Below are 13,396 nucleotides of genomic sequence, written 5' to 3'. Positions count from 1 at the left end.
TTGTCACCATCACAAACTTTTACTCATTCTGAGCCAGCCCTGGCTACAATAGTTTTCATTCATGTGTTCCTTTTCTGGGATGGGGAGACAGTGAGCTGATTTGGGCGTCTCCTAGACCCAAAAGTACCTAGCAGGGTCTTCACAGGGACAACCAGCTAGATATCTGACCAGAGGAACAGGAGTGGGAGACAGGGAACTAGGGAGGAGATGCTTGCACAAGCTGAGTCTCACTCTCAACATCTATGCCTTTTGAGGGGTTATCCCATGCTTGGATGATGCATCACTGGGACATGTCAGTGAAGGGTATTTCCAGACAAGAGAGAAAAGGGATACACATCCTGGATGCAGCTTGTCGAAGCCCTGCAGGTCCAAGATCAATTACTCTATTTTTCCTAATAGTAGTTATACCTTAATGTAAATATTAGTAATAGCTGTAGTAGTAGCCATATTTTACAAAATGAAATGCTACATTGCAAAACTGTTTCAAACTAGTTCATAATTACATTTTGTCAAATGATTCCTGACCTCAAATGCTAGTAAGCCGATTTTGACTGTGCACATGGACCAGGCTTTTCTTAGCAATCCTGGACCTCTAAAAATGTTTGTCTATGATAACTTATCTTTTCCCTTTCTGAGAAAAAGATAAATATAGCAGTTCCTGATCATCTGTGGGGTTGGATAAGAAAGACATCAATTTCAGTTCCATGATATGAAGCATACACTAAAAGCACTGCCTTGTGAAGGGTGAAAATAATTTAAAGGAGTAGCCTTTTACTTTTACTTCAGCATACAAACAGCTGCTGCAGTCTCAAATAGAAAGTAGAAAATGAAGAGGTTTTCTTAGGGGCATTATTTGTATGGTAATATGAAACTGTATGTGTGTGCAGAGAGGCAGTGAATTTTCTACACATGGCTGTAGCATTTCTAAAGCAATTATTGGACTCCAGGAGTAATTGAAAATTGGTCATTGCCTTCAGTGACAATAGAATAGAGGCTTCAAAAATGTTTTGGGAAGCCGAAGGGGATGTCCAAGTTCACATTGCATCCTTGTAGTCAAACAGCATGAATCAGTATAAGAACATGCAAGCTCTGCAATGAATTAATCACTTCACAGTAACTTATTTCACTTAACTTAGGTCTACTGTCGCAATACTGATTATGAGAAGCATTTCTCTGTATACTCTTCTCTGTAAGGCAGCTTACTTAGACATACTAAATACAACTTTATATTAGCTAGATTGAAACCACTAGCAATGAAGACCTGGTCCGAGGCTTGCATTTGCATCTCTAGGAATGCACAACAAACTAACTTACTTTAAACTGAAAAAATATAATTTGAGTCCAGTGAGATTCCAGATATTCACTGTCTTGTCTTTGTGAGAGCCATCAGAGACTATATGTCTCTAATGAGACACACAGAGAACAGTGTGTGTCTACACCCTAACCTCAGGTACCTGAGTTTTCCACAAACAGCATGAGTAGTCCTAATACCACATATTAACAAGTCAAAGATGAAAAAAAAAAAGCCACAAGAAAAATGAAACATATTTTATTAAAAAAATATAATGGAATATAACTGTGAACAGTATTGCAATAAATAATTTTGATCTGTGTATGACAAACAAACAAACAAACAAGCTATGCACCTCGAAAAATGTAACAAAGCAGTAGCTTAGGAAGTGGGATCCAGGAGTACATTCCATCAGCATTTCTAAACTAAATCACAAGAACATACATTTCATGTCCTGACAGTGAGAAGGTTCCTCCTCTGTTGCCAGGATGAAAAAAAGGCAGTCCAAATCAAGAGCTGCTCTTTCTGAAGGTCCAAAGAGTTGCATTATCCCCAAATGGTAAATCAGAAGAGTAACAAGCGGTAACCAAGTAGTGCCAGCTAAATCAAAAGGAAATTAAAATCCCCAAACCAACTTTTTCAGAGAAAGGAACTTAGTATTATCTAATGATTTCCCTATCACAGTTATCAAGAAGGTTACAATGCCCATTTCAGACTTAGCTCTGAGTAACCAATATTTTAAGATCTACAGTTAAGACAGAAAATGCCCTGTATGTATGGCACCTTCTCTTGTTGCACCCATATCTTTTATGTGGACCAAAGTATTGAAAACATTCTTTACAAGCTGGAGGAAAAAATCTCTACACTGAACTGAGAGCTCAGGCATGTTAAAAAAAAAAAAAGTGCAGAAAATGGACTATTTAAGAATTATCTATGAAATTCCTTATGGTCATGGACCTAAAGTGCTTTACCTTAAAGACATTTTTAAATAGGATGTGTTCCTGAAAGTGCATAAAATTGAGAAAGCAGAAATGTGGACATTTAAATAAACACTTTCATACATAGTCACATATACAGAGGCCTGAATCCAAGGGCCTTTTATGATATGACAATTCTATTAACTTCACTGCAGTTTTCCTAAGTAACAATGATATGGAAGAAGGTTGCAACCACAGAATAAAAACAAAATATTAGTATCTCCCTGAATACATAGAGCACAGAACAGCAGAACCATCAAACCTTCAGAAAACTTCCCCTGCTTTCTCTAAGTCTTCTCAATATGTATATCTGTAAAAGGAAGAATTACATTTAAAAAATCAAATCACAAAATGATAAAATAACAGAACATTTCATGGCTTTGTGACTCTTTCATAGAGTTTAGTGGAACCAAGAAAAATTCCTTTCATTGTCAGAATGAAAGATCTAAAATGAAATTAATATAAAGGTCATGCAGAGGGTGAACATGGCAGGAAGTAAAGTGGTAGTTCAAACACACAGGTGGAAAGTGCTCTCTGAATAAATAGTGATATTTCTGTGGCTTAAGTCATTCTTTCTTTCAAAATCCAATACATTTTCTAGTGCCCTATTGTCAGTATCCCTAGCAGTGTAACCTTAAGCCCTAACATTTTGACTCACAGATCTGGGCCTGCTTGCCCTTGTTTAGGTGTTTGTAAGGTTTAACAAGGAGGGATATGGAATGTAATTTAAGTGCTTTAGAGGTCAGAAAGAAGGTGAAAGAAAAACTTCAGTAATTTCACTTTTCTGGTTTACACCAGGATCTACTTCAGGGGTTTCAGAGATTCAGTTACTTATTTTCTTGCTTTGCTGTGTCAGAATCTCATAGCTTGAAACCACTTGAGTGGTAGTGATGGGTTAAGGTCTCCCTCTCCACCATCATCATCACTCCTTTGGTTGTGCTGGCACAACTATTTTTGTAGAAAAATATGAGCTAGATACAAGACTAATTTGTATAGTTATATATCGTATCTTCTTTTGTAGGGCTTTTTTTTTTTTTTTTTAACTAGATTAGTTATTTTTATATATCTCCCAGCAGACAGATAGGGCTGACAGTTAATTTCTAAGAGGTAATAGAAGGCTAAGCTCTTGAAGACTCTATCTGTTGAAACAAGGAACTAGATAAAGTAGCCATGAATCAAGAGTCATGAATCCAGACTTAGGTCATTAGACGTGATGACAACAAATGATTTATGCTGTGTGAAATTTGCTACTATTTTTACAATTATCATTTATACTTACATTTCAACTCTTCCTCTTCAATATGAGGACCTCTCCAGACATGTGTATCCTTATCTTTTGGCAGCTCTTAAAACAAACCATAGACATACAGATAACAGTCAGCACAAATTAAACTACTCATATAGTGATAAATCTTTGTAAAAAGGTGCTGTCTCAGGCCTACCAGGAAGCATGTGACTTAAACACAGGCCAGGGAAGAGACTAATACCAAATATCGTGTCCATTTGAGGCAAGTATAGTTACAAGAAGTTTTCTTCCGGGGAAAAAAAAAAAAAAAAAAAAAAAAAAAAGTCTATATGAACTAACTTTCATAGAGTAGTATAGTTTAAAGCAGTTTCTAAATAAAACCAAACAACAAATAAAACACACACAAAAAAAAAAAACCACTGTAAGCCATCACAAGAGAAGGCTAAAGGATTTTAATCTCTTCTCTCCCTCTTTAAATATTAAATGTCTCCACTTTCACCTCCATTGCTAATTGTCGTGGTACTGGTCATCCAGTGAACTTTACTAAGTAGCACTAGTATCTCAACAGGAGGAAAAAGAAGCTATTAGAGAACTTTCTGTGATCCTCTCAACAGCCTCAAACGCACATTATAATACTGGAAATAACACATGATCAATGTACCTAAAACTCCAGATCAGATTCTATGCACCAGGATGTGCTGCCATCCAACATACTGAGGTGTACGTTCCAGGCAGCAGGTCTCATCCTGTCACTGACTTCCTAAATCACAGACTGTACCTGCTTCTAGAACAGGTATGCTTTTTTTTTTCTTCACGTTTTCTTTTCAAGAAGTTAACAGAGTAATCAAAACTGACTCTTCAATTTCTACTTGTTACTTAAACAGAAAGTAGAAAGCAAAACAACAGCTGAATGTAGTTTTGCCTATTGTAGTCACCATGACAGAATGGATTCTCAATTAAAGAATAATTTCTCAGTTATTTCCACAAGAGTCACACTGGGATAGATTTATGCCATAAGTACATACTTGCTATATTCATTGATGAGTTAGCCATGCACGTTCTCTTGTCCTTACTTGTACTAGCTGAAAAACAGTAAGAGACAAAAAACAAATCAAAAGCAAAATACTCATTTTAGATCTAGTACGGACTTAAGCACACTGGTAGGAAGGGTACTCTTAGCACAGGGTCATGATGGTTCTCAAAACTCTCCACTTCTTCAAAGGCTTTAAGATGTACTCTTTAGTGCCCGTGGTCTGCCAGTTCTCCTTCTTGTTTCCTTTCTAGTTGCAAAATCATTGGCATCCTATACTAATATGACAGAAAAGTACTCGTTCAAAGTTTTTTTTCACCCAGAATTTGAACATATTGTGCAACAGAGAACAAGGAGGGAGACAAAAGGGGGGAAAAGCACATCTTCCAGGGAGGTTCTGTTCTTAAAGAATCATCTGGCTGTTGATCTAGGATAGCCTGGGTTTTAAAGGAAAAACACTCTCACTACTTTAGCTTCTCAATCAATTTGTTGTTTATGACACACATATATATAGCATAACCATGTTAATCACATATATCATGTTAATCAAATACACATGTATATATATTTATATATATATATATAATCATGTATACATGCACATGATAAAGAAAACTCAAGCAACCTAGGAAACTTCTGACCTTCACTGAAATCCCCAGATGGGAATCTTCAGAGAAGTCAAGGATTTTGCTGTCCCTTCTTCCACTTTCATGTTCTACTCCTGTTCCTACTATGTTCCTAGCAGTATACTCTTAGACATGTAGGTTACATACAGCCTTACTGCAGCCTGTTAACGTCTCCTGCAAGCCTGCTAAACTTTATGAACACTTCTCCCAGGACATGTTTCCATAGCATCTATTCATGAGATGAGTTTGTAACGTGAATATCCACATTAAATTCTATCATGTATTTCATGGATTTTGAACATGAAGACTCGCTGTAGATGTTATGGTTTTGTGTTATTTGCAGCCAGAAACTGGTGCTGTTTCTGACTTTCACTAGGAAAGAGAGAGCTGGCAGACAGGAAAACCAGTTCTGGTGCACAGCCTGAGAAAGCACATCTCTCTTAGTGTACAAAGTTTTGAGACAACCCTTGATATGACATTGCAACTAGCCTTTGCATTAGTTCCAGCTTAATTTCATGGCAGCTACCCATTTACATCTACTATAAAATTGGGGAATTTCAAAAGAAGAACTCAGGTTACTGTCTTGTTCATTTTCATCTGGTAACATTTAACTGAATCATGTCAGTATGTTACTACAATGCTAAGAGTACTGTATCAATGCCTCTAGTACTTTTTTTCTGCATGAAGCTTGACAAGAAAAAAAAAAAGCTCAAAAACTATTTGGAAGGAAAAAAAAAAGGAGCTATAGATAAGCTAAAAAAATAAAAATCACAAATTTATTATAATTTGAGGAAGAGTTCCAGCCAAAAATAGAATGTTCAGAAAAAGACGCTTTCCTTCTGATACTTTCAAATGAGTCCCAATGAATGTTCTGAGGTTTGCATGACTTTATTGTATGTGCTAAAAAGTAAAAAAGTATCACTGATTACAAAATCCTTGAACAAATCCATCATCCCATAAGGAAGGGATGTATGTGTGTGTGTGTATAAAGTATTTACTTCAGGTTATGCGACACATTTCACACTTTTTTTTTAATCTTGGTGCATAAGTGTATTATTTTCATGCATGAACACATTAAAATTAGTTCTCCAAGGTTTTCCTCTGGCTTGTAGCAAATTAAAACAAATTACTGCCAATGCTTTCAGTGTAGTGTGATGCTGAAAATATCCAATTCAAGTCAGTCAAGTGAACTGAAAAACCTCAAAACTGAACAAAGAAATGGAACAAGTGGTATCAAGCTTCAGTGCAAACCTCTTGTGAAAAAAAAAAATAATCTTTCAGACTCAAAATGTTGGACATATCACTTCATGTGTAATGTACCATTTTAATGGTATTTTAGCCAAAATGGAGATATATCTACAGTCCATAACAGATCATTAAAAAAAAAAATGCACACAGTTCAGAGATTGCAGCAAAAAATCTTTAAAAAAAAAAATGAAAGTGCCCTATCTGTTCTGAGCATTCAGGTCCCCAGTTAAAAGGGAGGGCACAGAATAGCTTCCATTTCTAGTAGGTGCATAAACTCTGCTTTGGTGGTTCAACAGATTAAATACTAATCGTATTGCTCTACCTCATTACCTGTAAGAAAAAGTAATAACGATCCACGGTAAATGGTCTGTGAGGGACTGACAACCTCTTCCACTCTGCTAACTTAACAGCTAGAATCTGATTAGATCAGGTGAGGAAACAAAAATAAACTGTGGTAAAAACTGAATGGTTTCAGGATGAAGGATCTAAGGCAGGCTTTTATTATTTCATCTCACCTCTTTGAGGATGAATCAACAGAACAGATTGATAGCAACTGCAATACACCAAAATAAATAACTTGAATACCTTTTCTTATGCAGAGAATAAGTAGCACTGATCCAACGAGAGCAATCACGACGACAATTGCCCCAACAAAGCGTCTGCTCTCAGGCCAAAGCACATCATCAGCTGAATCTTCAGGAAAAACAAGTAGGGGAAAGACATTGCAGAATTACATAAGCTTCTCCCTTTTTCTTTCATTTTCATCCTATTACTTTTGCTATGAGCATTCTAGATGGACGTGGTAACAGACTTTTAGTTTGCATCAGCATCACCTGGTGCTGATGATGCGCTTCAGCGTATCTCGTTACCCCATTAAAGGCAAAAGAAATAGAACATATTCATATCTATCTTTCCTTCCTGTATTCCATATGATAGTGCCTTTCCTTCCTGTCACAAATCCTGTTTATCACCAAGGTACAAAGTCTACATCCAGCTTAAAGTCCTTCTGTCAGGACTACAGGAAACAGCTGTTAGAGAAAGAGTCCCTGTGTTGTGGTAAAGCTATAATGCATACAGGTGGCTTCCTTGAAACCCAGATGCATTTCTTGTCAGAACTGAACTCACCCTCTCACCACCCTTTGAAAGGCTTACATAGCTTTCCTTCTATGAGCTGACTGTTTCCACCCTTGTCACTCCCAAAAAGCATGCCAGCACCATCATTTTTAAGACTGCACAAGGAAGTGGACCATGGAAATGACCGGAGTAACAGTCTGATAAACAGTAATATTGCTTGTGAGCTGGCTCTCCAGCCTAGCTGAACCATATCATAAGTACAATGCAAAAAGGAAGAGTAAGCAAAAGTAGTAGGTGTGGTACCCAATTAAAAGGTCTAATAGGAAATTGTATTGGTCTTTGTGCATCTTCCCTCAATCCACATTTTATCAGGAAAAATATTTGTGTGAAATTTGTTAAAATTAAATATGGTCACAGCAAAAGCTGTATTCATAGGAAAAGACCGGTTTGTTCAAATTTACTCATCATCAAAACAGAATGGTTTTTGAAAGGTGTATTTAATTTACATGGAAAGGTCTCATTCCTAGACTTTTTTGAAAGTTTTAAAAGCTACAAGCTTTTCAAATAATTGAACATTTTTAACAGGTTCATATGCAATTACCATGTAGGTGAAATTTGTGTAGGTCATGCAAAATTTTAACCATGGAACAACTAGATCCTTCCACACAAGCATAATGAACATGTTGGTATGGTGGAAGTGTACATTAATAGAAAAATGTAACACACAGGTATTTCTTTTTAGCCTTTTCAAAATTACACAGGAAAAAAAAAAATGTCTGATCCAACTGGGACAAAATTACAGAATATCTTAAAATGCATTACTTTAAATGAAATTTACAAAAGTTACCTGCTATGTATAAAATTGCAGATGTATTTTTTTGAAGCTCCTTATTCCAGAAGATACAACGAAAATTCTCGTGAGTCCTATTTTTGATTGTGAGTGTACTTGTTACACGATACAGCTGGTCACTTCCAGTTTCATATCTTGTATCTGCCTTATCAGTCAAATCCTCATATTCTCCATTTTGCCATATCACTTCAGCTTTTGGGTATCCTTCTGATTGACAGGTTAACTTCCATTCCTTGTGTCCTGTGCTCACCACTCCTTGGGTTATGTTTCTATAAGGAGCTAAAGAAATTAAATAAGATGATTACCAGGAGGAAGCTAAAAGAACAACACATATAAGCAAGATACCTTTTCTTTATCCCCAAGGATAAGGCCCTTGGGCCAAGTTTCTGTGCTTGGGCCAACCTTGGCTTCTGTAAATAATACTCCTGATAGAAAAAGTAAATATCACTGTTGTGTGTCTCTACAGTAATTGAGATACAGGGTTTATTACAGTGTTGACACTGTTCTGGAAGTTGCAATAGCTTTCTGATCTTTGCTCTGTCTAAATGGTTTTTGCCATACCATATATCTGGAAAATAAAGGACAGAACATGGATTCCACATAGATGAAGACAGCTGTGCAGTGGCCACGAGGCTTTTCCTGTCTCCAGAGAGCTTTCTTGAAATGCTAGTGCAGACACGCCTTCCTTCCAGGATGCCCCCAAAATCTTTCAACAGTATCATCTAGCAGTGAACATCCTGTGTTAGAACTCACCCTGAACCTTCAGATTGATGGTCTTGTAGTCAGCTCCCCCATAGTCAATAAGACAGCGGTAAAGCCCTGCATCTCTGAGCTTCACGTCCATGATCTGAAGGAGAGACTGCCCCAGCTTCAGATTCTCTTTCAACAATTTTATTCTCCCCCTAAAGTCACTGTGCTGACTTTTGAAGTCTTCCTCCCCTTTGAAAAGTACATACACATCCTTTCCAAGTTCATCTTTTTTTTCCCAGCTGACACTTAGATCTCTAAACTTTAATTTCCCATTCACTGGAAATGTGCATTCCATGGTCACATTGTTGCCTAGTTCCACGATGTAGAGTGACTGGGGAGCTTCAACAGTGAATAAAGCTGAAAAACAAAATTTGAAAGAAAACTTAATTTTCCGATTATAAGCCTAATTTTGAAAGTCATGCCTTATCAAACACACCGTATATATAAGTATACATGACATTTTAAGGACTAAAAGTATCTGCCATGTTCTTAAAGTTAAACTTTTTTGCATGCATTTTCCCACGTTTGTTCACAAACAGAGCTATTTATACCTGCAGAAACCTGCTTTGTGCACAAATGCACAAAAAAGCAGTATGTGTATATTAAAAATAGCTGTATGCATGCACACACCCCCTCAGATGTTGCTTTCAGAACACCACTACAGTACCAGGCAATTGTTAGTGCCTCTTATGAGAATGTTCTGTTCATATAAACGTCAATTCTTTTTACACAGGATTTTCAAAAATACGTAACAATTCTCAAGCCTCACACTGCCACAAAAGAAAATTTCGTGTAATGCAAATAGTACCTTGTCGTAATTACTGTCTGGGCTGAACACTGACAAGGATTTTAACCTGCCCCCATATCAAACCGTCCATATTAAGCACATTAATCTAGTTTAATGTAAAAGCATATGATGACCTTTCTATGTAAAACAGTAAGCTAAAAAAACCCGAACACCAACACCTGCAGGAAAACTGAGAGGTTAACATTTCCATGCCTACACGTAGAAAAGAAAGACACTTAAATAGTTCTGCTACTTCTTACAACTCAGCTTCTTACCATTTAGGAAACACCAGTAGAATGAAAACACATACAGAAGCAAAGGCTTTTCCATGATGTAGGTAGAACCTAAAATGATAAAATAATCAAAGAACATTAATCTCTGCTTGTTTTCTAACTTTCACTGTAAAATATACTTCACACTCACTCCACACAAAGAACTAGACACAAGGCACTGAGTTCCACTCTAGTAAAAGGGATGACAAAATTGTGTTTGGGTCAGGCAGGGGTGGGTCCTTCCTGGATGGGTCCAGGAAGAGCAACTACGTTCATTTCCTTTAAACAAATTCCTTGCTTATGGTGAAACATGGATTTTATCACTTCCATCAATTACTAAACAATTACTCACAAATTCCCAGATGTTCCCATAAACCATAGAAGGAAGCGTCCTTCCTGCTTGAAGAGGAGGGAGGATTTTTTCTACACGCATTCACTGGAGGGAACAGAACTCAGTTCTTCCCACCAGTTGGCCTTACTTTAATGTACTGTGAACACAACCCACTTTATGACACCTGGTTTCACAGTCCTGATCACAGGGCTTGTGAAGTTGCACATATTCTGAGTGGAATTTATGTGGTAAGTAACAACTTCATGAGCATTCACACAACAGCGCCTTTGTAAAACAGTGACACAGAAAGCCTACAAACTCTGCTTTCTTGAATTTCTGCTGCTTTACCTCTGAGTATGCAAATTACATCAATTTTCCAAGAGATTCCTTCCCCTCTTTACTGATATGGCTTTTATACTCCTAGACAACACTTAAACTTAGAAAACACTGATTCACGTCAATTCTCACACTCACCTTCACGTGCCCACTGCACGTGCATTTTAAGTCAGAGCAATACTAGGACCAAACAGTGCCATCATTTTTCAAATCACTCTCAAGAAAAAATTAAGCTGACTTTAACGGAAATCTTTTGTGAGTACAGAGAACTCTAAGTTTTTATCTAAATAAAACTTGCATTTTGGATACCCAAACAGACACAGAAATAAGGAAAGATTGCATTCAACCGTTTTCTAGTGGTGGTTTCAGCATTTGCATAAGAAATTAGGCAACTGTGATAACCATCAAATTTCCTAACTCCTTAAATTCTCACTGGACTGCAAATCCTACCATTTTAAGTGTTTTTCTTTCTTTGGTTTTCAACATTAAGATGATAAAAAATTAACCATATTGCCCTGAGTCATTAAGACATGTGACTTCACAGTAACTTAGATTAAGAGGATTAGCTTCAAGAGAATTTGATTCAAGCTACTCTTTTCCTCTGACAGATGCTCCCTGATCCCAACAGGACATTTGCAGAAGGCAATACAGATGGAGCTGAGAAAGGGATCCAATCTAACACATGGGACATTCTCCTAAAAAGGACAGGAAAAAACAGAGACCCTCATGATGAAAGATTTGTTCCGTTGATGAATAAATTCTTTATGTGGTTAGGTACCCAATTCATTCTTTAACCACAAATGATGTTCTCAAAAGCACTAGCAACTTGCTGCCTGTGGGTACCTATGAGTTTCTGGTGACGCACATGCATCAAAATGCCTCTGTCATTATGCCACTGCCTAAGAAACAAAGCAGGTCAGCACTCCAACTAAGCTCCAGAGCAAAGCTGCTCAAACAAGATAGAGAAATACTCATCTCACAAGTGTGCCCTGATTGTACTTACTCTGACACATCCTACAGCACAGTGAGCCTCTGACACTGACCGAGTAAGTGTGCAGGTGTTCTGTGCTCCCAATGGCAGAATGACCGGAGCTGCAGTATGCTCATGCCCAAAACACAGTCTACTCTCTTCAAAGCAGACAGAGACCAGAGCTGAGAGGCTGCCCAGAAAAAAACAGCATGTGGACTACTGTCATGGGATGATAATCATACCTGGGCATGCATTGCCTATGGTACCCGCTATTGTGTAGGCATTACCTCCAGGAGAGGTGTTCTGATTAACTGCTGGGAGAGGGATGATAATGATAGCCAGTAAGCTCTTCTATGGTTCTCAGACCTGCGACTCTATCCTGAAATTGTAAAACTCTAATTTCTACACTTTCTCCCATTGCAGAGGAAGACAAGCCTTGCTACACACAAAAAATGTATGAGTATTACTTACAAAATTCCTCAAGACCAAGAAAGTATGCGGTTGTAATCAATTTTTCACTTCCAGTGAGAAGAAAAGTAGGTCCAGGTCAAATCCAAATGCATGCGAAAAAACTTGCTGCAGTAACCATTACAGACCTTTCTTCTTTTTCACCCTGAGCAGAAGCAGACACTAGCTGGCTCAGTTGAACCTGCTTGAGACCCAGACGCCAATCAAAGATCTTCACCAAAGCTCACTGTTTTTCTTACAGAGCCTACCAAAATGCCCCTTCTTTCCTTCTGATGATTTCTGGTATCTATGGATAACACCGTTCCATAAAAGCAAAAAGATATTCACAGCAAAAAGTAGTCTTCAGTGTTGCTGCCTGTTTGGTTCCCTCACAATCCAATGGAGATGACAGGAAGAACAGAACTATTTGACCAAGTCTTCTTGTGACAGCACTTAAATGTTGATTAACTCCACCTACTCCTTCAGGAAACTTCCCCATAACAGGAAAATTCCCCACTGGGGAAAATTCTCTATTGCTACCAGTGGTTCACAGTAACAAGACACTGTTGGGAAAATTAGTACATAAAATGCCATAGACATTTTAAGAAACATATCATCTCATTACAGCAATATGTGAGCAACAGCCCTTAGTATGTTAATACCAAGCGACAGTTTTTACCATGTGTGGTACTGAACTAACAATGACTGGAAATTTCTGCACAACGTATTGCGTGTGTGAAGGTCATAAATAGGAATAAACTGAAGAGCACGGTCTACCCTTCTCCGGGATAACAGATCCTCGCTCTACAAGATCAGAGCATGGTCATGCCTCTTGCTGTGCCACTGTGTGGTACAAGACTTGTTAAGCCTGTGTGTTAGCTTAGCAAAAATAAATAAATAAATAAATAATAATGATAAAAAAACAAGCATGAAAAGCCAAAAGATGCTACTTACATTAACCTGCTCACTGTTAACGGGATAACCTTGTCAACAGCACAAAATATGACTTTAAATGTATTTCAGTGTAAGTTCACTCACCTATGTTGCCTTCACGCATCTCAAAAAACATTTGAGATTCTCCGATGAGTTAAAATACTGTGAAATGACCACTTCAAAGTTTTCAGGAAATGTTTTCTTCTTTCTACCTGGCAGCCTACTCAG

At 37.6% G+C, this 13,396-nt stretch overlaps 1 protein-coding gene across 1 annotated transcript; it reads right to left on the bottom strand.

Annotated features, from left to right (window-relative positions):
- Nucleotides 1–1,613: 1,613 nt before the first annotated feature.
- Nucleotides 1,614–13,396, bottom strand: CD274 (CD274 molecule). Its single transcript, XM_032206002.1, has 8 exons — nucleotides 13,274–13,396; nucleotides 10,155–10,223; nucleotides 9,096–9,449; nucleotides 8,340–8,621; nucleotides 7,004–7,111; nucleotides 4,540–4,596; nucleotides 3,548–3,613; nucleotides 1,614–2,578 (listed from the first exon to the last, which is right to left on the bottom strand). Exons 1-8 carry the CDS (start codon nucleotides 13,302–13,304, stop codon nucleotides 2,556–2,558), a joined length of 990 nt encoding a protein of 329 aa, XP_032061893.1. The 5' UTR covers nucleotides 13,305–13,396; the 3' UTR covers nucleotides 1,614–2,555.

Source organism: Aythya fuligula, chromosome Z, assembly GCF_009819795.1.
Source record: "Aythya fuligula isolate bAytFul2 chromosome Z, bAytFul2.pri, whole genome shotgun sequence".
Classification (NCBI taxonomy): Eukaryota; Metazoa; Chordata; class Aves; order Anseriformes; family Anatidae; genus Aythya; species Aythya fuligula.
This window is presented reverse-complemented; position numbering and strand designations above follow the sequence as displayed.